We start from the raw sequence: 25,866 nt of genomic DNA, 5'->3' as shown, positions 1-25,866 counted from the left end.
TGTTGACTCCGCGCCTCTTGCCCCCACCACGCTGCTCCTCTCAGAAATGAACCCACTGCAACATTGTGGAGAAATCAACGGCAACATCTGGCGCGCCAACGTGACTGAGAAAGAGACAGTGTGTCGGACTCGGCGAGGTCCCCCCTGGATTTCGGCAAGCAGGCCCCTCGGTGTTTTGTGTGCTGTTCGGTTCTGTGAGGGTGAGCACAGAACCCCCTCCTACGCCCCTTTCCTTGTCCTTGTCCTCGGTCTAAGTGACCCCAGGTTAGCACACACCGCCCGGAAGCGTACGTCGCTTCTTGGCTCCTCCTTTTACTTTCGGTTCGCCCGGCGAATTCACATAAGGGACTGATCATCCCAGAATTCGGAACCAAGTCATCTTCCCTCACTCGAGAGAGGTGACGCTCCGGAGACACCGTGTGGGCATACGGCCTTGACCTAACGAATCAAGGAAGTCCCCCACTAAGCACAAGACATATGTACGATCTGATACACCACTGTCTGTTTGTCTAGCATAGGGAAACCTCCTGCAAAATGCCATCCACAGCTGAGGTGCTAGGAATTTGCTTTGTTACGGTAGCAGTGCTATACGTGTCTTTCCTCTGGCTAGAGTTGGCGTACCGTGCCGCTCTTAAGCGCTCAGACATGGGAAAGATACCCCCCTCTCAGAATCCTGTGCAGATTATCAAAGATGGTGAATCTGTGAGTGATAGGAGCCTGATACTCCAGGTCCCTGTCTCACAGACAACGGTTGCTGACTTAGGGAGAGAGAACTCCGACAGTGAAAAAAACAAGGTAGCGAACAAGGTAGCAACGCCTAGTCAGCCACCCCCCACGTACCTGTGGGATGAACTAAGAGGACCTCTAGACAATAACTCATGCAATGTCATCCCATCTGCACCCAGTAGGGATCCCCACATTTGTGGCAGTCCTCGGGCACCCCAATCTCTCAGGGCAGCTGCTAGATCCCATGCCATCAGCATGTTTGCTGCTAATGTCGAAGTGTACGCAAAATTCAGGCCCTGGATTCCAACGCCTGTAAAAAGGCTTCTATTAACCAAAGGTCGAGGATATGCTTGTGTCTTTCCAGAGAATGCGGAACAGCCCATTTGGGTACCAGCCAGAAACATCAAGCCTGCAACTGACAGCCAACCAGAACCAGCTGAACAAGACCGAGACTCCGCCTTGTTAGCAGACGCACCTGCCCTATCATCCTACCCTAAGAAACTGCCCAAAGCCACATCTGTTACCATTGTGTACCCCACTAGCTCTGATCAGCCACTCCAATGGCCCACAGCCTGTGTGCGGTCATGCCATTCCTGATAACCGTTATTCCTCATTCCTACCCCTATCTGAGCAAGTAATCCTGTGGTCTCTCGATTTGAGCGCTGGTTAGTCAATGACGGGTAAGATCCCCTGGGGGACAACCTAAGACAGGCACAGCTGCGTACGGAGACCACATGAAAACGGGGTCAACAATGGTATGGCCAAGAATCATGCCTCCCGTTGCTCAAAAATAAACGAAAAGGGGGAAATGTAGTGGAATGAGAAGGCCATGCCAAGGTGGCCACTGGCAAGCGAGCGTCAGTTAGTCAGGAATGGCTTTGAAACTGCCTGGCGACAGGCTGTGATTGGATGGCTCTGGAAACTGCCTGGCAACAGGCTGTGATTGGATGGATTTGAAACTGCCTGGCGACAGGCTGTGATTGGATGGCTCTGGAAACTGCCTGGCGACAGGCTGTGATTGGATGGATTTGAAACTGCCTGGCGACAGGCTGTGATTGGATGGATTTGAAACTGCCTGGCAACAGGCTGTGATTGGTTGGGGTATAGACCGCCCTTGACCAGATTGGCTGGTCTTGGCTATATAAGCTGTTGTACCAACTGTAATAAACGAGTCTGCAGGCTGCTCGCCTCAAGCCTGCTCTCACCGGACTCCCGGGGTCTGTGTGTTGACTCCGCGCCTCTTGCCCCCACCACGCTGCTCTTCTCAGAAACGAACCCACTGCTACATTGTAGAGAAATCAACAGCAACACTCTGGCATTACAGAAGGGAGGGCGATCTCACCGAGAAGGTCAATCGGATACAGGGGAAATCGGACCTGCTACCTGATGAAGCACAAGTCATCAGAGATCAGTCGTGATCCCCAGCTGCTCACATCGCCGACCTCAGCCGCGGAATCAGGACAGCCGGATCCTGGTGTGTCAAGGACCATGGAACGGCGGGGATGTGCGGGGTTGGTAACGTGCACAGAGGCTGACAGCACCAGTCTGGGAGATGTGCAGCCGTGATTCTCGTTTCCTGAGAGGAGAGGGACTCGCTGCTGGGGTCAGGCGCATCTTGAGGGCCCGGGTTCAGACACAGAATCACGCACTTCATAGCCCTGCTACTGGGTAAACCGGCAGCAGGGGGACGGTGGCCCTGAGAACAACACAAACACTGTGGCACTGGCCACCAGTCCACAGAGCACTCCCTGCTGCTGGGGCGCACGGGGACTGAGGCCGGGGAGACCAACACGCGTTCAGAGCCGCAGCTCGTGAGCACTGTTTAACTAGATTCCTTTCTCTTCCCTTCAGCGCTCTTACCCTGCATGGGTACAGTATCCACGTCTCCTGAACATGGGAGATTTCAGCTCGTATTCTTTGGGGAGCCTGAGTCGGCACACAGACTCAGAGAGATGTGTGCTGGCCGAGGAACAAAAGAATTTGAGACCAGAATGCTTTATTCCAGCTAAGTGCTTCTTCCCCGGCTCACTGAACTTTGGGAGACAAGCAGTCTCCATTTTGCAGGAGATAAAGCAGGTGTAGGGGAGACGGCGCGTGCGCGGCATCACTCGGCTGCCCGGGAACGGAGCGCGGCCGAGCCCAGCTGCAGGGCTCCTGCATCACAGGCCTCCCCACGGCCGCACATTCCAGAGAAAGTAGGTCATATCTTCCCGAGTTCCACACCGTCCACAACCTTTCCAGCGCAGCGTGTGGCCTGCTGCTTTATTCTCTCCCTTCCCCTTTGTGCTAAAGCCGAGCCATGGCTTCCTCTAGATATCAGGGCACCCACAGGGGAAGCCAGACAGGAGGAAGAGCTATTTGGGCCACAATTTACGGCTTTTCTTTTACACGGCACTCATCCTAATCGCACTACTGGTTTCGGCTGGAAGCCGGCACCCCGATTTTCTGGAGCGGAAGCTCAGACAGATTCTGTCATTCAGACACAGCGGTCAAGGACATCAGAAACATGCATGCAAATGAGCAGGCGGGCTCACAGACACGCCAGGACCACCGTTAACCCACACGTCCCCTACTACCCCCGCAGGCCACAGGACTCCCTGGCCAGCAGCTGGGGAAGCGGGGTGTCTTTAAACACCGGGCTACTTTGTTTCCTGGAGAGGTGACCACTGCCCCAATATACTTCCGATTTCTCAGTGATAATCACTTGTGTTTCCTCATCCCAATTAACCACCGACTGCTCCGGAGGAGCCTGCGTCCACTCCCATCGATGCCCTCCTGTTCAGGCAGGGAAACCGTTTGCTGGTTCAGGGTGCATTACAAGTAGAAAGAAGCGAAGCCGCCTTCTCACATCCTCATCACAGTCAATTTAAATCTCGTTAATAATTTAGGAATGGGAAATAATCAAAGGCGGCCTTCTCCACGCAGCAATGAGAGCCACATGATGTGTGTGTCAAAGGTTCACGGAGGCCCTGCAGGTCCAAAGAGGCGTGACTTAGAGAAGGAAACAGAAAGGGTAAGAAAGCCAGGGCCAACCGAGAGGACGCACGCGCCCTGGCCCTGGCTATTCCAGCTCAAGGCTTTAAGCACTCTGACGGCCAGAGGACGCAAGGCGGGTTCAAGTGCAATCAGACGTGAGAGCCCCAGCTCCCAGCCCTGGTCTGGAGCTGACATTCGAATGTGCCCAGCGGTTCCCAGCAGCCCTGTCTCCCTACTCGCCTCACGCACTCCTCGCCCAACAGCAAGAATGTGAAAAGCAGCCAGGGCTTCCTGCTCTGACGCTGTCTTCGTCCTGGGAGGGGAGGGAAGCTCACGTACTCGGCTGAGCCTCCATCCCGCCGGTGTGTAGTGAGGGAGGCCAGAGCCCGTGCAGAGGCCCAGTGCGCCTGCTCTGCGGTTCCCGCACGCGCCTGAGCCACGTGCCATGCGCCTGAGCCACGTTCTCGCCCACCATCCGTGCCGGTGACAAAGCTGACACCCCGCTGCCGTCTACACCAGCGCCGTGACTTCCTCACGTGAGCAGAGGAAGCTTCCCACCCCAGCCTGCACTGCGGATTCTGGATGTGCCCATGCTGGGAGGGGGGAATCCCCAAGACTCTGCAGCAAGCAAGAAAACAGTCGACGTGGCAGGGTTCCACCTGGGGATGCTGCTGCTCAGGTCAGACACGTAGGAGGACGGCACACAGAGCTGGGAGGGATGTGCGGGTCAACACTGTCCCCAGCAGACCTGGGGGACGCCATGAGACGCAGGGAAGGTCCCGGACTGGCCACCACAGGCGCACACTCCCGTGTGGTCCCGGATGCTCAGGGCTTCCCCACAGTAGGTGTCCCGTCTGGAAACACTGGCAATACCAGGAAACCCAGGGCATCGTCAACGAGAGGAGAAATCATGTGCTACTTTTGATGACCTTACTGAAACCTGTCCCCTTTTCAAACACAGATAAGAGCCCCTGCCCCAGGAGTGCCTGCCCATCGCTCTCTGTGCTGCTGGGAACTCGGCTGCCTCCCCTTGCACCCTCTGCAGTCCCAGCTTCTCCGCCTGTGGGCTCCCCGCAGAGGCGCTAAGCCGACCCCACATGTTCATGTCCACCTGTGCCCCTCCTCCCCCCAGGGGCATCTGTGCCCCTCCTCCCCCCAGGGGCGCTCTCTAAGCCGACTTCACATGCTCACGTCCACCTGTGCCCCTCCTCCCCCCACGTCCTCCTGTGCCTCCTCTCCCCAGGGGGCACCCTCTAGGCCTACCTCACATGTTCATGTCTACCTGTGCCCTCTCCTCTCCCCAAGTTCACCTGTGCCCCTCCTCCCCCAAGGGGGCACCCTCTAAGCCGACCCCACATGTTCACGTCCACCTGTGCCCCTCCTCCCCCCAGGGACACCTGTGCTCCTCCTCCCCCCAGGGGCATCTGTGCCCCTCCTCCCCCCAGGGGCGCTCTCTAAGCCGACTTCACATGTTCACGTCCACCTGTGCCCCTCCTCTCCCCACGCCCACCTGTGCCCCTCCTCCCCCAAGGGGGCACCCTCTAAGCCGACCCCACATGTTCACGTCCACCTGTGCCCCTCCTCCCCCCAGGGACACCTGTGCTCCTCCTCCCCCCAGGGGCGCTCTCTAAGCTGACTTCACATGCTCACATGTGAGCCACAGGTGTCACCTGTCTGTGGTGTTGTCACAGCAGCACAGCGGAAGGTGAGCCCAGGCCAGGCTCTGGGGTGAGGCTCGGGAACCCTGCCTCTGCCCACCTCTGGCCTCCTTCCTCTGTTGCCACAGGAGTATCAGAGGAGCGGCTTTGTTTTGCGTGTGCTCTTTTAAAATAAATCTTTTTGATGTACTCTAATAGGAGAGAGGAAAAACTTACTATTAACTACAGCTAGTCCTCATTTCTCCTTCACAAATCTAAGCTGGTGAAGACATAAATGAAAAAGGAGTTTCAAAGCAGGGTGCCCGGGATTCTTTGTTACAGTCGTGTTTACTTACAGATACGGTTTTATACACAGACACAGAGCTGACTGCCTAGTAACCATTCTAGAAGAAAACACCCAGCGCTCACCAGGGAATCTGGTGCCCTAACCTCTCCATGAACACACGGGTTGTCCCATAATTAACATACAGATCTAAAAGTCTTCCACGGGTGACGATCATTTCCTGAGGTCCCCGTGAAGATCCTTGGAACACAGCTCATGAAATTCGCTTCATTTGCACTAAAAAGGAAACATGAATGTGGGCCTGAAATGGGACCCCCAGAACAGCCCGTGCCTGCCATGGCGCCTCCTGGGGGGGGTCCCCCTGGGGTGCTGGGAGCCTCAGGGCTTGCTATCGGGTAGAGCGTGCCTGCCTGGGGCGACCTCCATGCTCTTTGACCTCGTGACCTCTCACTCACCCCCAAGGCCTGTTAACACAGCAGCTCCCATTCTTCCCATCAGTCCCCACTCCCGGACCTGTGGATGGGCTTGGGCGTAGCCATTCCTCGGGATCCTTGTTAGAGGTGAAATCCCTGGGCACTCTGGTTCTACAGCTCAGAGGCGGCGCCCAGGAACGCGCACTTATTTAAAATCCCCTAAGTGATTCTGGGGGCCCACAGTGGTCCACTGGGAGGAGGGGACTGGGCCTTTGCTGGCTGTGTGTCCTGTCCAGTGATCCTGGTCATTATAATCTAATGTCCTTTTTCCCTAACATCAGTGACCCTGGTACTTATAATGTAACATCCTCTGTCTCTCCCGTCAGTGACCCTGGTCATTATAATCTAATGTCCTTTGCTTTCCGGTCAGTGAGAGTCGGGGTTAACAGTGCCAGAGTCAGGTGTTGGACTCATGCCACCGCGACGATGCCAGGGAGGCAGAGGCAGGCGTTACCGCCAGGGATGTGAGCCAGGCTTGTGCACACGGAGGGAAGGCTCTTCCGACCGCGCCCCCAGGTGCAGAATCCTAGCTTCACTTACAGGGACAGCAGCTCCACTTCCCAGGAGAGAGAACGGGAGGGAGCTGGGCCGGCAGGTGGCAGCTTTCCACTGTATGTGGCTTCAAACAGATGCTGCAAATCGTCACTTAATACCCCGTCCTGCACTTTCGCACACTGACTACAGACCTGCTAGAAGGCCACGTAAAAAGCCACCATGGCTCTGGACATTCTGCTAACACCTCCCGTCTGAGCGGGACAAGGCTTTAACCTTTCGGGAGTGGATCTCCCACAAGGAAATCGGAGAGGGAGGGTGGAGCAGCCAAGCAGCTTGCATTCATGCTGGCTGCGCTCTGCACAACCCAGAGGCCCGCGGCGTTGGGGTGGTTCTCTGAGACGTGCCTGCCTGTCACACACAGAACCCAACCACGGTGAGGCGCGGCAAAGAAGCACCCAGAACAAGGGCCTCCGCCACGGCTCCCTCCTCCTCGTCCCAGGGGTGGGCCTCCCACGGGACCACCTCTGAAACATGAGGCGGGATGACCACACACACACAGTGCAGGGAGAACCAGGCCACGCGGCCAGGGCTCCAGCCCCGCAAGTCTGATGTTCAGAAACAGGAGACAAACGCGCCCAGTTTGCCTTTCCTATTTGTTAGAGCATTGCCCGTTTAGCATCCCTTTCAGCTTTGGAGACAATAAAAAAGGAAGGCAGACCGTGGTGAGAAAGCCAACGACAGTGGGCCTCTGACGTTAACTGAAGTGAGAATCGCGCCGTGAACCATCTCTGTCACGCACAGCAAGGCGACAGATGAGAGACGGTGACCGAGGGGCGCGCCCGGGAGAGGGGCGGGCTGTGACTTGAGTGTCTCACAAACGTGACTTCCGTCCACCCGGGATGTGTTCAGAAGTGGCAGCAGAGGGAGGCCACAGACGGATGCTTTTTAACACCGGTTTCCTCCCGAGAGAGGGACTCATCACCCGAACAGTGACGTCAGACCGACTGGAAACAGCGGAAACACGGCAATGAGCGAGGCCCAGGCGGCCGTGAGGACGGGCCCACGTGAGCCCGGAGGGATGTCTTGAACACACTGCTCACTGCCTGAGCTGCGTCAGATGGGACCAGGCCGAGGCGAGGCTTGTCGGATCACCACAAGACAGATTAACTGAGAGCTCTCATTTAAAGACGGCGCGGTCATAGTGTTTGCTTTTTATGTTGGTTCTGTTTATGAGGGAACGAAACCCATCGTCGCCCTCTGCAGGGACTCCCTTCCTGAGAGGAGTGTCTGGACCGAACGGGCCCAGCCCTCGCAGACGGGTTCTGCTAAGTCCACATCGACCGAGGGGCTCACTCACCGCCCGCTCCTGGGAAGGCTACGGCTTCTCTTCTCTAATGTCCCGGAAGGCGAACGGGGTCAGGCCTGGGGGATTCGCCGGCACTGTCTGACCACGCAGAATTCTAGCCTGAGATTTTTTTTAATTTGAGCTGCTATTATACATAGAAAACAGCTCAAATTAAAAAACATGTAATGTTTTTTACATATAATATGTTTTCTATTTATAATAGAATAATGTATAAACATTAACATATAAAATTGTATAATGTAGAAACAAAGCTTACCAATGCTCATGTTTCCCACTTCAACACACGGTCACATATGGGGCCTTCACGGAGGTTGCATATCATGAAAAAAATACACAAATGGTTTTCAAAAATTCTGGCTCCCAAATCAGCCTGCCCTTCGATTTCGCATTTCCCGAATTTCTGGTACCCTCGCGCGCCTCCACACAGCCTGATGGATCCGGCTCACGTCCTCCCACAGTCTCGCTCCAGACCCCAGCCCCACATGGCAGCAGCAGTCTTTGTATCTTCTTCTCTGGCCTGATCTCACATCATTAATCATAGATTTCATGATGCTACAAACATTAAATAACAACACATGTTGTTCTCTATGTTGCTTTTTTTTTCTTCCATTACCAGCAACAACACAATACACGTGTTTGCAGGTCCTCCTGGGAACACGCGTGACTTCCCCAGGGAGAGTGCCCTGACGTGGACCTGCTGGGCCAGGAGACTGCACTGTCCAGCCTCTTGCTCGCCAGTGTCGGACCCAACCTGCACCCCTAGGCAGAGCGTGAGCCATTTCCCCATGCACTCACAACACAAGGCGTCACCGGGGCTTTCACCTGCCCACCTTCTAAGCGGAGTACTGAGGCCAGGCTGGCGCTCCGACAGCGTTTCCCGGCTGCAGCCACAGGCCGGGGTTCCCTGTTGGCCCACAATGTGACTTCCCCATCAAAAGCAGAGACATGCAGCCTGCCTGCGCAGAGGCGCTGGGCTGCGATGGCACAGAGGGGACACGCAGCCCGTCGGCACAGAGAGGCTGGGCTGCGATGGCACAGAGGGGACACGCAGCCCGTCGGCACAGAGAGGCTGGGCTGCGATAGCACCATGGGGACACGCAGCTGAGGCACCAAGACCTCCCTCTGGAGCGAGGACAGGGACGGCAGGGCAGGCGTGGCTGCCGACACTCTCAGTTCCCCTCCATCTCGGCATCACGGAATGGGGGTGCTCTCACATAGAGGGATCTGGGTACAGGGGGAGCCCTTCTGCCTGGGATGGCCAGTGCAGAAGCCACACTCCTGGCCACGGCCAAGTGGCCCTGCTCAGTGCCCGGAGAACGTCGGAGGGAGAATGGTACCCTTTTATCAGCATTCCGGGTTGTGTCCTGATCTGCACATGGAGGACAGCCTCGGGCAGTCACTGACCCTTCCAGGGTTCTCCTGACTCCGCTGTGGCCAACTCCCACGTGGCAGATCCCCAATCCAGGGCCCAGTGTAGGAACACTCTGGCTACGGGCCTTGCACCCAGGGAACTAAGATAATCAGCATTTAGCTCTGCCAACAGCAAACTCTAGAAGCCCTGGGTTGGAATTTGTGTGTTAATCCTATTAGAAAGGCCCCTAATGATCACACAGAAATAATTGGTTCCAGTGGAAGATATCTAATGAGGTCAAAATGTGCTCCGTTCTAAGGGCCTGGCGCCGAAAGCTCTTGTGTGTTAACAGCCAGATGTCATTGCTGGGGACTGCTGTCAGTCAAGTCTGGGTGAAGTCCTGAATAATTTTACATAGATGATATGGCTGCTGCCAATTCATTTACAAAAAAGGGCTCCGACCGAAAAGCCCCACGTTGCCGTGCCCATCGCGCTCCTGTGGGAGGGTGACGGGTCTCAATGTCGCTCTTTGTAAAGGACAGGAACGCCGTGCGGGGCTTGAGAGCAGGCTGGAGGCGCGCTTTGTGCTAAGAAGACTCCCCTCCTGCCCAGAGAGGATTTTTCCACCTACACAAAAATAAGCTCTCTGTGGAAGGAGACCGGGCACAGCTCCTGCAATGAAGGAATCAGCCGGGTTTGGGGACCCACAGGTGCAGGTGGAGAACAAGAACACGAAACTGACCCCACGCCTGTGCGCCAGTTACATCCCGCGGGAGACCTTCCTCCAGCAAGGCTGGTCAAAGCACAAGTTAATTTCTTCTTATGATAAAATTAATTGGATGCATGGAATTACAACAACTTCAACAATAAAGAACTTTAAAAAATCCTAATGAAATTAGGGTATGATTTTTTTACAGGAGATTTTCAACAGAAAACACATTGGTGCAGTCTGAGCAGGTTGTGGGCACGGAGGAGCCATCGGCAACTCCGGCGGCAGCGTGGGCGGTTCCGGTAGAGGGGGGAAGAGTCTGGGAAGAACCCACAGGGTGTTTAACACCAGCATCTGTCACGCCCCTGCTCTGGCTCCGGGGACCTGAGGCCCCTGGGAACGCTGGAGGCGCTGCCCCAGTGTCTGCTGGGTAATTTCCTCCTTTCCCTCAGGCACCACGGCCTCCCCTCTGGGTCCCTCACTTACATCCAAGTTCTGAGAGCAACCCTTCTGATGCTGGGTAGGCTAAGGTCCTGGGGCAGGCTCAGCTGATGCAGAGAAGCAAGGAGACGGGAACATTCCCAGCTGGAAGGGTCACCGCGCGGTGTGGCCCGGCTGACGGCACCTGGGGTGCAACTGAGCAGGCCTTTTCGTGGGAGACGAGATGTCACAGAGGGATGGGCCCTGTTTCCCTGCAGAGCTGAGGGTTTGTGGGCCAAGAGGCAGGTGAGGCTGATACACACTTGGACCACACGGTCTCTGTCCCAGCTCCTCACGTTCGCCCTTGCTGTGGTAGCAAGCACGGTCAGTGCGAGCGTTGGCAAACGGCAGGGCTGTAGCCTAAGGACGCTTCCTTACGGACACTGAATTAGGAATTTCGTAACATTTTTGCATGTTTAAAATACTGGTCTGCTTTTCTCCCCCAACCAACTAAACACGGGAAAGCCATGACAAGCTCCAAACTTGGGGACAGCGGGCTGGGTCCGGCCCCCAGGCCTCAGCTTGCAAGCTCTGAAAATGCAATGTTCTCACCCCGTGCTGTGTGCGAGGACGGACGGCGCATTCGCTACGTTCCCCAGGCCTCCTCCTCAGAGGCGCAGATCCACTGGGTCTGCCCACCGGTGCGGCCCAGAGACCGCATCCCTGCGAGCACTCTGTGAGCCCCTCTGGCAGAGCTCTCTGGTGTGGCGGTTTCCGGAGGGTTGCCCCTTGGGAGGCAGCTCAGCCAGGTGACCTGGGGATGGCATCCACAGCCCGTAACCCTGCCTGTCATCGTGACCAGCGGGAACCGGCGTTGCTATCAGCTGAACCCCACCAGCACGAGCTCTCCCTGGGACGGCTGCTTGCACGCATCTAAAGCCACACCAGGGAAACAGCGCCCCCTTCGCTCCGTCACAGAGGCAAAAACACGGCGTGGCACCGCGCGAGGGCGTGGCCGGCTCACCACCAGCTCTTCACGTCCGCAGTTGGAGCAAGGGCCACCTCTGTGTACAGTGAAACCTTGCGCTTTCCGGCAGCATTTGGGGGGTCTGCCCTGAGAGGTGCTCTTGATTAACATTAATCAGCAAGCCACACCCCACGTATGCAAAAACTCGCCTGAAAAATAAATTCAGGAAGATTTAGAAATTCAGATGAACGCACGATAAGCAGGAGCCCCTGGGCACCTGTCAGAACCCTGCAGCTTGGAAGCCTGCTCACGCGTGATCTGAATATTTATCCGTCGCAGGGTCGCTTGATAGAGAGCTATTTTCGATCTCTTGTGTCTGTTGCCGTGGATTTGTGCCCCTCGCACCCCACGCTTCCACCCTCCTTGGCTGACATCATTGTCAGCCTCTCTCTAAAACATAAGGGGCAGGGTGGAGTGGGAGAGAACTGGATTTAAAAAAAAAGATTTATTTATTAATTTGAAAGGAAGAGTTTCAGAGAGAGAGGGAAAGAAAGATCTTCCATCTGCTGGTTTACTCTCCAAATGTCTGCAATGGCCAGGGCTTGGCCACGCCAAGCCAGGAGCCTGGAACTCCATCTGGGTCTCTCACATGGGTGTGGGCACCCAAGCACTTGGGTCATCTTCTGTTGCCTTCCCAGGCCGTTAGCAGGGACCTGGAGCAGAAGCAGGGCACTGGGGGCTCGGGTCCACGCTCATATGAGATACTGGTCTTACAGGAGGCGGCTCGACCCACCTGTGCCACAGCGCTGGCCCCCAGAGAAGTGGATTTCAAACGCACAGTTTATAATAGAGTTACCGTACACAGGGGTGACGTGTGCCCTGCACAGTGTTCTAATCCCAGGCATGAGCGGTCAAATGGGCACTGGCACAGTGAAGTTTGAGAGCAGCTCCTCGGATAAACTGGACTTAAAACACAGCAGCCAGGGACATGTGGGGGGAGGGGCCCGTCGCGTGTGCACGGCAGGCACGGGGCTGCAGCGCTCTGAGCCGTGGGCACAGCTCCTGTGGTGTGCACAGCTTGTGAGGCGGGCAGAGAGGCTTCCTCTGCCTTTACCGTGCCTTACACAGCTTCTCAGGGGCCTGGCGGCGTGGCCGTCCCCTCCACACACTCACACACACACACACACACGTGTGCCACTCCTGTGAGCACACGCAGAGCCGGCCACCAGGAGACAAAGGATCTCAGGACTCGTTCGTGACCTGACCCCAGGGCCATGGGATTGCTGATTTCTGTGAACAAGCTACCAGAGAGAGCTCCTGTGTCCTCTCCTACCTCCCCTGGAAGCATAAGGAGAGAACTGGGCACCCCAGGCTCACCAGGAACCCAGCTCTGGAGCAGGCGTCCGGCGCCTGGCTGTCGAGTTCCGGGCACCTCTCCTGCCGTGACCGCGCCACCTGCCGGCTCAGGCCTGTACCCGTGCCACCTGCCGGCTCAGGCCTTGCCCTCCCTGCATCCAGGAGGGAGCTGCACGCTACAGTCTCCCATGAGCCCAGTAAAGCGTGAGACCGGCCCGGGCAGGGCCCCTCACAGTGTCAGTGTCCCTGAGCCCTGGAACGGCCGGAAGTCCCACTGCCCAGCTTCAGACACCCATGCAGGGCACCTGCCTGTTCTCCACAGCCCTGGTGCGAAGTGTGCACTCGCGTCACTGAATCACAGCGTTAGGGGTTCTTCTTTTTTAACTAATTGCCTTCTCCTAACAAGTCAGTCTTTTCCTAACACACATGGAAAGAAACAAAAACGAGGGTGCTCCAAGCAGTCTGTGGGAAAATGGAATTAAAGGATAGTTTATTTTGGTACAAAAAACCTTGGGAATGGTCTATACCCATGATTACTAAAAACCAAAACCAAAACCACGGTTCAGTGCAGACTGCCTGGAACTCTTCTTTTCCTGTACATGGGAACTTAGTGTCCACATCTTCCCAGAAGGCAGGAAATAGTTATTTAGGCTGATCAAACAGGTAGCAGTTTCCCTCAGCAATACTTATGTTCACATAAGAAACGAGGTGACCGTGCCATGTGTTAGCCCTGACAACACTGGAAAGTACCAGGCAGGCCGCGGCGACGGCGCCCTGGCCGGAGAGATTCTGTCCTGGGGCGGGCGGTCAGTGCAGCACGAGCTCTGGTGGCCAACAGAGGATGCCCCCCCCCCCCATCAGGACCCTCAGCAGATGCAGCCTGCGGCCTGGCCCTACCTTGGAGAGACCCCACCCGCACCACTGCAAGCACCCCTGTGGCTCGCACGTGTCGCTGTCAGAGCTGCTCACTTCTCTTCGCTCTGCACTCGACAGGGGTGCAGACCCCATGCATGTTCACCTCCATCCGACTTACAGCACAGCCTGCCACTTCCTGAACACACAGCAGCAACCGCGGCACAGAAGTTAGCAGCTCCCAGGCAGCGCGGCTGTGACTGCACAGGGATTACCCTGCCCTGCAGAGCAAGCGAGGTTGGCACGACCGTCAGCCCCCGCGGGCCGAGTCAGCATCTTGTCCGCGAGGAGAAACCAGACTCAAAGCCGATCTCCCCGGCCCTGACGCCTGCCCCTCAGTCACTACTAACGCGACAGGGTCACCTCTGCCGCCACAGGACCCCTCCGTGTCCCTAGTACGTTATCAAACTGTGCCCTGAAAACATTACCAAGCTTTTCCCTCTGCCTGGAACCAGGGAGAACACTCAGCCAGCCCGGCGCCCGCTGGTGCTCAGAGGGGCTGGGGAGTGCCGTCCAACTCCACACAGATAAGGCTGCCTCAGGTAGTGGGGGCCCGGGCTCCCAGGGACTCAGGCAATGGGGATTTGGGCTCCCGGGGACCCTGGCTCCCGGGGACTCTGAAGCACAGATGCAGGTGGTTCCAGCTCCCCTGTAATCAGAATCTTCTGTGTGTTTTCATGGACTTCCAGCTCTTCACAGACAGGGCCACCCGTGGGCTAGAGACCGCCTGCCTCTCTCAGGCAGGAACGGAATGGGAGACAGGTCTCCCGGCTCAGCATGGGGAGCAGGGAAACCGGGGGTCAGGATCTCCGCCCGCTGACTCCAGGAAGCCCCCAGGCTGCTCTGCTCGTCCTCAGCTAACCCACCCCCAGGTTTCTTCCACCCAAAAGCCTTGCGACTGGGCAAAGTGAAGTGGCAGAGACGCACAGGCAATCCCGGTCAGACGGCATCCTGCGCGGTTGGCGCTCAGCAGGTGCAGCCCCCACCTTCAGCCTGGAGCGCAAACTACGAGGCGCCCCGGTGAGGGACACAGAGAATTCTACTTCCTTCACCCTGACAGGGTCGCTGGGGCGTAAGCAAGGGCAGAGGCGACGAGATGCCGGCACTGGGATGAGGAACCACACCCACGTCTCTGACCAGCCTGCCTGGCTCTCAGAAAACTCACCAGTGCCTTCGTTTGAGCAATGCTGGCTAAAAATGGCACAACTTGGGTTGTGGGCTTTTCATGTGTTTGCACAGGGTCCCTGGACACGGATCTCAAATCTACAGAGACTGGAGAGAAACGCCTCTAACGGGGTGAAGGTAACACTGGTGATGACACCGGCAGAGTTGGTGTGACGGCTGTGACTCTCACAACCGCACGGGAGCAGGCTGTGAACCCAGGCAGCCTTCCGGCCCCGCTCCTTACCAACAGCTCTCGAAGGCTCACTACTCACATCGCGCCTCCGCGGCGCACGAGCGCAGGAACGCACGCGTTTCCACCCCCCCAGGGAAGGTCCCTACCTTTGACGACCAAGTTGCCGGTACTGCTGGCCGTTCCGAAATGGTTGGTGGCTATGCAGGTGTAGCTTCCGGTGTCGGCCTTCGTCACGTTGACGATTCTGAGGTCCCCGTCCTCAGAGATGGTGATTCTGAAACCAGAGCAAAGGAACCCAAGGTGGTGACGTTTGTCTCGGGAGGAGCCGGGAATTATCCCGCCCGTGCGTCACTGTTCAGCTGTAAGCAGACTACGGCCTGTGAGGGCCGCCTGCACAGGATGTGTGTGCACAAATACACACCCAGAACCCGGGCTCCTGCAGTGTTTGGAAGCCTTTGTTGCTGAATGGGTCTCAACGTTCAGTTAAAGCGACTGTTTATGGCTATCAGACGGCTTGTCACCACTCGTGGGTGGCTCTTACCACGTGACGGCAAGGATGGCTCCTGTAGATCACCATTCGTTTCTCTTTTCCAAAACAGTTTTGTTAAAGCTTTGACATTTATTTAGTTTCATTTTATTTGAAAGGTGGACACACACACACACACACACAGAATCTTCCATGTACTGATTCAATTTCCCATATGCTTACGATGGCCAGGGCTGGGTCAGGCCAAAGTCAGGAACCTGGAACCCGCTGTGGGTCTCCCACGTGGGTGGCAGGGGCCCAGCCACGTGAGCCGTCACCTGCCGCCTCCCAGGGTGCTTGTCGGCAGGAAGCCGGACAAGAGCCGGGCTGGGACCTGACGCAGGCACCCCGAGGTCTCACCACTGTGCCCAGCGCTTGCCTCCACTGCTCCTACGGCTGCCGGCAAGCAGAGGGAGAGGCACCCCTGGACTGACCACTGCGTGGCTGTTCATTGGAAGGGTTTTCTTTTTCTAGAGAAGATGCTTAACTTAAACAAGAAACTATTGAACATACTCATTCCTGACTAAATTTGATGCAAAACTTGAGCTTAAAAAACTAAAACATTTGACAGCTTGGATGGCCTCGCTTGGGTCCCTGCTCAGACTCCGAGGGTCTTGCTGCTGACACAGCACCGGGACGGGAGGCCTGGTGGAGAGGCTGCTAGGAGCTGGGAGAAACAGAGGTGAAGAAGATGGACAGCCCGGCGGAGGCTGGTGGGAGACGTCAAAGCGCTGGCAGACGCTGTGCCAGGGGAGCACCCGCCTGACCCGGCTTCTGCTGCTTGACTTGGAGCCGAGAAGCAGGTGTCCGTGCTCCCCCACAGTCTGCCTTCAAGGGTGTCCGTGGCAGAGACGCGTTTGGGCCCCAAAGGAGGTATGAATCCTAGCACCACCAGGGGAGATGTAAGAGATGCCCACGGCTGAACTGTGCCCACCAGGCACCAACACCCAGGCAGATGCCCTTACACAGCGGCCAAGCTCAGCGAAGGCGAAGGTTTACAGGGAACTCAAGCTAAACCATGAGACGCAGGGATGTGAGGTCTGTGTTGGCTTGTGTATGAGAACCGAGGTTGCACAGTAACGTGCCTTGAAGCTACTACCTTTTACACATGATTTAGTGCCAGCTAAGCTACTGCCTTGGTTTAATAAATGCCGATGAGAAGGTGGGCCACAGTCCCACACAGAGCAGGTGCTCACCGAACTCCGGCTGAGCCCGCATCTGCCACGGAGCAGGTGCACTGACCAAGCAGGGCGGTGAGCCACGCTTCGCGACCTTCACAGCCACAGAACAGCTTCCCAGCAGTTCGTCCTCCTCCTACTCACAACACAGACTGCTGGAGACTGAGATGTGGGCAGCAGAGGAGCCGGTGAGTCAGGTGGCATTTGTGTTTTGAATACAGAGTCATCTTCCGCGGGGTAGCGTGGGCCTCGGGGCTGGGAAACATATGAGACATCCCCAGGGGCACGCTGGCTTTCCAAGCACTAACTTCCATTAGCCGTCCGCTCCGTTTAAAGTCCTATTACTGGGATTCCAAAAATACCCAAAGCGCTTGCCTACATTAAATCGTGAAATGCCACGGGATATGAACAAACATGTTGAGGATTTGTCCTAGCACAGCTCGGGATCTGGCACTGCCCAGAGTTCTGTGACCTGTTAAGATGGCCCCTGCCCAGGGCTGGAGCAGTGGTGCAGTGGGTTAACCCTCTACCTGCGGTGCTGGCATCCCACATGGGTGCCAGTTCGAGTCCCTGCTGCTCCTCTTCCAATCCAGCTCTCTGCTGTGGCCTGGGAAAGCAGTAGAAGATGGCTCAAGTCCTTGGGTCCCTGCACCCACATGGGTGACCAGGAAGAAGCACCTGGCTCCTGGCTTCAGATTGGTGTAGCTCTGGCTGATGCAGCTATTTGGGGAGTGAACCAACAGATGGAAGACCTTTCTCTCTGTCTCTCCGTCTCACTGTCTGTAATTCTCTCTCTCAAATAAATAATAAAATCTTAAAAAAAAAAAAAAAGATGGCCCCTGCCCAAAGACAGGGCTGCCCACCTTGGCGTGCCGGACCCTGGGCTGGGGAGGGCACCGAGCAGCTCCCCCAGCCCCACCTGCTCCACTCCAGGGCCCCATGCTCTCTCCGAATCACAGCAGTCAGAGACATCGCCAGACGTTGTCAACTCTCTGTGGTGAGGCAGCAACGTTACCCAAGTGGAGATCAGCTGGTCAAAGTCAGTTCTTCTAGAAACCTCACAGACACTGCCATGAGCATCTTCGACCATGAGATGACACACGGCAGTGTCTGTTAGCTGCAGAGTGCTCCACGGATGTCTGCCCCCCGCCCCCGTTGTTTCCATGTCTGCTCCCTCCCTCCTCCTGGGGGCTCACTGCACCCCACACCATGCTGCCGCAGCGTGGGACATGGCGGGCTCTCTACTGTCCTACTTACGGCTGCCCTGGGGTCTTGTCCACAAAGCTGCCCTCTGCCATCTCCCATGGGCACAAGGGACAGAGCAGTTTCACTGCCACCACCCTCTCCAGTGTTGAGACCTCAGGGCCTGCCTCCAGGCTAACACTGGAATCCCCAACAGCACTGTTATCTATGAGCAGGGACACAGAAGGACTAAGATCCTAGCGGCTAAAATTCCAGGCCGGAGGAGGTGAGTGAGGGGGAAGGAAGCTTCCAGCAGCCTTCCCACGCTTGCTGTTCCTGCGATGCACCCCAGCCGGGACCAGGTGGAGGCAGGATCCGTCTGTCGGGAGCTCAGCCTCTCCTTCCTACACAGTACAGGGCAGGGAGGTCAGAACCCTGGACCTAAGCCGCCTGGGCTCCACTCAGGCGCCCAGGACTGGCATGGACGTCCTCCGGTATCTTACGTTCACTCATTTCAGAAGGGACAAGAGTCGGCTGACAGCCTCTCACGGGGCTGCTGCGAGGGCATGCGGGGCCAAGGCCGCCACCCAGCAGTGCAGCAAGCATCAGCCAGCGCTGTGTTGGAGCCACTGCTCCAGGCCCTCACGGAGGCCGGCGGTAGCCGAGGCAGCTGCAGAGGGGCTCTGCCATCTGGGGTCGCACGACGCATCATCACGCTCTCGAGCACATGGGTCGCCAGGCAGCTTGACCTCACTCATGGGTATTTACTAAACACCTCCTGCATACTACAATGATGTGAAAATCATGGATCTAGAAATACTGCCAGTGCGTAACTTGGCACCTACCGCAATGAGTGCTTACAGGAAGGGGTGGGAGAGCTGTCCCCATCACCATGCAGCCATCAGTGTGGGTGGGGACTCACCTGGCCCATCAGGAGAGCCTGTTCCCTTGTCTACAGTGACTGCCTGAGGGGTACACCTGCCACCCAAGCCAGGGCCGTTTGAGGAGACACTCTGCTCCAGGGACTGTTAAGTGTGGAAGGCGTTGGGAGTCATTCTCCTTGCTGCATGGAAACAGCGTGCCTTAGGGAGTCAAGCCAACACCAACCCAAGAGAGGGCCAGAGAGACTGTGCGAGGGAGAGCCAGAGCAAGCCCAGAGCCCATGACTCCTTCAAGCCCACTTCAGTCCATGCCTGAAGCCGGCAGCACCCCCTGGATGCCCCAGTTCTGTGGGTCCATAATCTGAGACACTGGAAATAACCGGTTCAGCCCTCACAACTGGGAGAGTGCAAGCTCTTGAGCATCAGTGGACTTGCACAGGGGATGGTGGCGATGCGAGTCAGAGGAGGGAGTGGCGTCACTACAGAACCTGCCGCCCGCGACCTGACGGCGCTGTCCTGCACACAGTGAGAACCCTCAGCTGCACCTGACAATTCTTCATTGACACAGCGGTGTCCTACGAGCACACGTGGCTGCTTACGTCCACGTAGCGAAGCCAGGTACACAGCTGCACCTGCTGCCTTCATGTTGCTGTAGAGCACTGTAAGGGCCAGCGATGAGGTACGAAGTGAGCACCTGGCTCTCAGGTGCCAGTCTGGACTACGTCAAGGAACATGTGACACGCTACTCGATACCAGCATTCAGTTACTTGGCTCCTTTCTATCTAGATTTTATAGCGACTTACAAGAATAGTCTTTCAACAAATATCTGCAATTTTCCATGAACAATTGTGCCTTGGTCCAGGTTAACGACTGCTTCATTTTCGTGTCTGTGTCCTGATGTTTCTAAACTTCCGTGTGCTCTGTTTTGTCTGCTTTCTCAGTTTCCACGTTGCCCGACCTGTGCTGTGAGCTTGGTCCTGAACTTGAGCTCCTCCTGCTGCTCACGAATCCTGACAGAGATGAAAAGGATTGAAAATGCAAACCCAAGCCTGGCTCACAAAACAGACCGGCCCTGACCCACCTGTGGGCCCCTTTTACATCACTGATGCTACCAGAAGGAAGTTGAAGCCGAGGAAGCAGTATGAGGAGCAGCCCCAAGTCCCACCCCAGGAGAAGTCAGCCCTCTGCCACCCTGGGGATTCTGGAGCCGAGGAGCACAGGTGCACATCTGGCTAGGAAAGAGAATCTCTGAGAGTGAGGCTTGGGGTGGCAGAGCTGGTCTGGTCCATCCTACAAATCACAACCCACCTGGGGACACAGGACCTTGAAAAAACGCTGATCTTTCCTTCCCTGGGGCTCCAGTATCAGCTGACGAAAGCTGCCAATTCCGTGAGAGTCCATCACCCAACACGGGAGGGCCCTAGGTGCTGTCTGAGCAGCTCTGTGTGCTGGTCACCTGCTGTGTGCTGGTCACCTTGAAACACTTCCCTTTCAAAGGGCTCCCTTAGACCACCACAGAGAACCCCTCTCCCTGCTTCTCCTGCCCTCAGGGGTGTGTTCAATCTCCTTTCAACAAATAAAGAACACACAGCTCAAACTGCAAAGCTAAATCCCAGATCTTCTTCACCGGGGCTGGATCTGAGATAACAGAGCTCACGTGGAATGATGCAGAGTTTAGAAAAAACCTCCTAGCTGAGGCCGGGCTGCTCCTTTCATGAGTGCCCGGGGGCTCCAGGAGGCACGCTTGGAAGTTGGAGGCTGGGAGTGAGACAGGAGACTGACACACGCAGGACGCCAAGTGTCTGAAGCCCAGCGTGCCTGTGATGGGAGCTGGCACTCTTCAGGTCAGTGAGCGAGCGGGCAGGCTGCCTGGCCAGGCAGTAACGGACCAGGGCCCCAAGGGCACCTGCCAGCCTGGAGTTGAGGTCCATGTCACTCCCTGGGGCTGGACGGGCTGGGGCCATCACTCAGCCCCTTGTCACATGACTCAGCGTGACCTGGTGACACACGTGTCCCCGTGTTCTGTGCCGAGGATTTTCTTTACCTAAGTGGGAGATCCCACACCTAAGTGGGAGATTTCCTGGCTAAACACGCCACGGGAGGCTGCAGGGGAGCAGTGGGCCTGCTAAGTAGACCCATCTCTTACGGAAGCCCCTGCCCGGCTCCTGGGGCCGAGCTTGGGACACCTTTGTTTAAGCCCCAGCACTCGGGAGTGTGTGGTGCAGGGGCTGGGCCCTGCTGGACACAAGACCGCAACCTCCCCCGCTCCCAGCAGAGCCTGCAGTGGGCCCGAGAGCTACAAGCCCCCACAGTTTCCCATGGTGGCCTCAGCAAAGTGCCTGGACCCACGACTGACCCCAACAGGAGGCCCTGTCCCCTGGATTTGGAGGCCTGGAGTCTGCAGGCCACTCTGAGTGCTTCCTGTGCTGACAGCATTGTCCCCACACGTGTGTGCCAGCATAGTCACGTGTCCTTTTCTGCACAGCATGCCAGTCCCTTGGGTCAGGGCCCACACGGATGAGGCGTGGCCTCTTCCTGGTCGCACCTACAAGGCCCTGTCTCCAGATGAGGCCTCACGGGGAGGTTCCAGATGAGGCTGAGGGAATCCAGCCCAAACAGTGGGCCTGGTGAGCAGGGAGCGCTGGGGCCCTGTGAGTCCTCCGGGGTGGCTCTTGCCCCTCTGTGTCCAGTCCTGCCTGCTGGACTTGCAGCTCAGACGCCCCTAATGCAGCAGACTTCGAAACGACTGCTCCTTGGGGGGCAAACAAGCAACAGGACAGCGAGGATGAAGGATCAGGTGTAACCGAGAATGAGCAAAATACCCCCGAGCAACGGGAGGGAAACGGAGGCCGGCCTCTCGCTCTAATTTCTTCATTAGCTCAGTTTGCTCATCTGGGGGATTAATCTATCTTTCCCATTCTACCCTCTGTTTGTTGCCACTGGCAATTAATTAACATTTATTTTGATATTGAAATCAGCAAGCTAAAGGAGAGCTGAGCTCTGGTTTGTCCTTTTTTAAAATTTTATTTATGTTTTTGAAAGACAGGGAGAGAGAGAAGGGAGGGGAGAGACCAAGGGAGATACCTGCCATTAGCTTTTGCACTTCCCAAATGCCCACAACAGCTGGGTTGAGTCAGGCCAAGCTGGGAGCCAAGAACTCCATCTGTGGCTCCCACGTGAGCAGCAGGGGCTCAACTACTGGAGTCGTCACCACTGCTTCCCGGACTGCACATCACCAGGAAGCCAGATCAGAAGCCGAGCGCGACGTGAGCCAGCCACACTGACGGGATGCAGGCAGCCCAAACGGCATCCCCAGCCACACTGACGGGATGCAGGCAGCCCAAACGGCATCCCCAGCCACGCTGACAGGGGATGCAGGCAGCCCAAACGGTATCTTTACCACTGTGCCAAACACCTGCCCCTGAGCTTCGGGGCTCCGGCTTCCTCAGCAGTTCTGCACGGAAGCTGAGCTGTGGGTGAGAGAGGCCTCGGTTCCACACTCCTCGGAAAACAAAGCCCAGGCAGGAGTGAAGATGCGTGGGAAGAGAGGGGTGGTGGCTTCCCTGTGGGCAGGGGGCTGGCTGGACAGCAGCTGGACAGGCGCTATGGAGGGTCCTGGTCCCATGTCAGGTAAGGAACAGAAAAACAGGAGGGTGAACTGGCACAGGAGGGTGACCCGGCACAGGAGGGTGACCCGGCACAGGACGGTGACCTGGCACAGGAGGGTGACCTGGCACAGGACGCTGACCCGGCACAGGAGGGTGACCCGGCACAGGAGGGTGACCTGGCACAGGAGGGTGACCCAGCACAGGAGGGTGACCTGGCACAGGAGGGTGACATAGCACAGGAGGGTGACCCGGCACAGGACGGTGACCTGGCACAGGAGGGTGACCTGGCACAGGACGCTGACCCGGCACAGGAGGGTGACCCGGCACAGGAGGGTGACCTGGCACAGGAGGGTGACCCAGCACAGGAGGGTGACCTGGCACAGGAGGGTGACCCGGCACAGGAGGGTGACCCGGCACAGGACGGTGACCTGGCACAGGAGGGTGACCTGGCACAGGACGCTGACCCGGCACAGGAGGGTGACCCGGCACAGGAGGGTGACCTGGCACAGGAGGGTGACCCGGCACAGGAGGGTGACCTGGCACAGGAGGGTGACCCAGCACAGGAGGGTGACCCGGCACAGGACGGTGACCTGGCACAGGAGGGTGACCTTGCACAGGACGGTGACCCGGCATAGGAGGGTGACCTGGCACAGGATGCTGACCTGGCACAGGAGGGTGACCCAGCACAGGAGGGTGACCTGGCACAGGAGGGTGACCCAGCACAGGAGGGTGACCCGGCACAGGACGGTGACCTGGCATAGGAGGGTGACCTTGCACAGGACAGTGACCCGGCACAGGAGGGTGACCCGGCACAGGACGGTGACCTGGCACAGGACGGTGACCTGGCACAGGACGCCGGAGCCGCCTGGTGACAAGCATCTCCTGTGCTTTGAGTTTCCTCAGCGACCTGTTCGATAAAACCCCAAAAAGTACGTTCCCTTTTAGCTGGAGTTTTTTCAAGGTTGCATAGTTAATTTCAAAAGATCTACGGAAATTCCTGGCCTGTGAGAGGGTGTGGATGAGCCTGTTGTGCGGTGCGATTCAGCCGTTCGGAGTCCGGGGACGACGATGGCCCGCAGGAAGAGGCCCCCTCCCAGCGCTCTCCCTGTCGCCTCCGGGCCGGCAGTATTTATTACAGCCGCACAGGAGCCTGAGACAAAGTTCCCGCACACAGAATCCGTTTTCCGTCGCGAGACCTGGGTTTAACAAAGCCCGGACAACCTGTGCACTTCAGTCCCTGCCTGGACGACCGACCGGCGGCTCAGACCTCATCCCCTGCAGACGGCAGGGCCCAGAAACAAACCTCCCGTGCTCAGGGCTGCGTTGGGAGGGTGCCACAGCAGGCGGCGCTCCTGCTCCCTGTTCCGAGTGACAGCGCAGGACCCACCGGGGAACCGTGCCCGCGCCTGAGGCTTTGCCGCTTTGTTGATTCGCAGGGCAAAGCCTGGGACACAGGCCCCCCACGTCTCGGGAAGAGGGGACCAACACCAGGCCGTGTTCGGATGTGCATTTGTCTGACATTTGTTTCTTTTTTCTTTTTTTTTTTTTTTAATTGTTGACAGGCAGAGTGGACAGTAGAGGGAGACAGAGAGAAAGGTCTTCCTTTTTGCCGTTGGTTCACCCTCCAATGGCCACCACGGTAGGCGCGCTGTGGCTGGCGCACCGCGCTGTTCCAATGGCAGGAGCCAGGTGCTTCTCCTGGTCTCCCATGGGGTGCAGGGCCCAAGCACTTGGGCCATCCTCCACTGTACTCCCGGGCCACAGCAGAGAGCTGGCCTGGAAGAGGGGCAACCGGGACAGGATCGGTGCCCCGACTGGGACTAGAACCCGGTGTGCCGGCGCCGCAAGGTGGAGGATTAGCCTGTTAAGCCACAGCGCCGCCCTTGACATTTGTTTCTTAAATCACCTCCTCTGGTTCATGCATGAGCTCCGCCTGTCCTCATTAACGCAAAGATTTAGAGTCCCTGTCTCCGGAGAACTTACGGCCCAAGATAATTCCCCATAAATCTGCGTGGCCGCGGGAAGGGGGGTGGGGGAGGGACGAGACACCGGCGCCGTATTTCCGTGTACTTCTAGCGAAGCATCACGAGAAACAGTTTTTTATGAGGAAGAAAACAGGAAAATAAAAGGCACTCGGGACATTTTCTGTAACAACGTGCGAGGACATGAGAGCGGATGGTAAGAGATGTTCAATCAGCAAGCGCGCTGTCTTCCGAAAACCCGGGCCTGGGTGCGCAGGGGCAGAGACGCAGAGGGAGCGCCGGGTGCGGGGACCCTCAGGGCGCCCTCGCTGCTCAGGCTCCCGACGGCGTGGGTTCTGCATGGCTCTGTGTCTCACTAGGTAACAACCAAGTCCCGAGAATTAAATTCCAACATGAGCGGCTGGCACAGGTTTCGAGGCCGCATCTCACACAGGCCTGTCGTGCTGTCCTGTGCTGTCACAGCGAGCAGAAAAGAGGGAAAACGAGGAGAAGCGGCGGCCCCCTCTGAGACGTCCCGCGACTCGCCTTCGGATCTCTGGTCGCCAGTAAGCAGCGCTTCTGTTCCACATTCTAGGGCTACGCGTCAAAGCAGCTTTTGCTAATGTGAACTCTGCACTCTCCCCAGTGTGTCCAGAAGCAGAAGCACACGGAAAGAAGGGACAAGAAACTAGGCCGGCGCTGTGGCACAGACTGTTAAGCCTCCGCCCACAGCGCCGGCATCCCATATGGCCACCGGTTCAAGTCCTGGCTGCTCCACTTCCACCCAACTCCCTGCTAATGCGCCTGGGAAAGCAGTGGAAGATGCCCAAGTGCTTGGGTCCCTGCACCCATGTGGGAGACCTGGATGAAGCTCCTGGCTTCAGCATGGCCCAGCCCTGGCCACTGTGGCCATTTGGGGAGGGAACCAGCAGATAGAAAATCTCTCTCTCTCTCCCCTTCTCCGTATTTCTGCCTTTCAAATAAATAAATATATGTTTTTTTTTTAAAAAAGAATGCACATTAAATTGAAATGGAAATCACATAAGGTTCCTTTTCCCCTAAGCAGCTAAAATGCCTGGAAGATGATATTAATTATTAATTGAAAAGCAGGCCTGCTCCAGAGGTTATGTGATTTCCTAAGCACAAGAGAGTTCAGCGGCACAATAGCAAAATCGGCCCCTGCGTCCCCAGCTCTCAACCCTTTGCGCACTGCACGAGCCTCTGTGTTTGCCTCGAACTCTCCTACTTGATCCACTTCTCAGGGTGGAAGGCAAGGCGCCCCTCCTAGGTCGGGGGTGTGTCACGACAGAGACCACGGTCAGGGTGTGACAAGTCCCCACCCTCCTAGGTCAGGGGTGTCTCATGACAGAGACCATGGTCAGGGTGTGACAAGTCCCCAGCGTCCCTCCCTGGCCACGCTCACCCTGGTGGCCGGAAGCCTGCCCCCACTGCTGCTGCACTTGCCACTCGGCAAAGTCTTG

At 57.0% G+C, this 25,866-nt stretch overlaps 1 protein-coding gene across 1 annotated transcript in view; it reads right to left on the bottom strand.

The window, feature by feature from the left end:
- LOC133766705 (contactin-4) overlaps positions 1-25,866 on the bottom strand; it is a 268,926-nt gene that overhangs the window by 40,345 nt on the left and 202,715 nt on the right. The window contains exon 10 of the mRNA XM_062200335.1: positions 15,196-15,323. Within this exon, the coding sequence (XP_062056319.1) occupies positions 15,196-15,323 (128 nt within the window). The remainder of the gene's footprint in view (positions 1-15,195; positions 15,324-25,866) is intronic.

The sequence above is a fragment of the Lepus europaeus genome, chromosome 9 (genome assembly GCF_033115175.1).
Source record: "Lepus europaeus isolate LE1 chromosome 9, mLepTim1.pri, whole genome shotgun sequence".
NCBI classification, from domain to species: Eukaryota; Metazoa; Chordata; class Mammalia; order Lagomorpha; family Leporidae; genus Lepus; species Lepus europaeus.
Note: the sequence above shows the minus strand (reverse complement) of the source record. Positions and strands in the feature narration are given on the sequence as shown.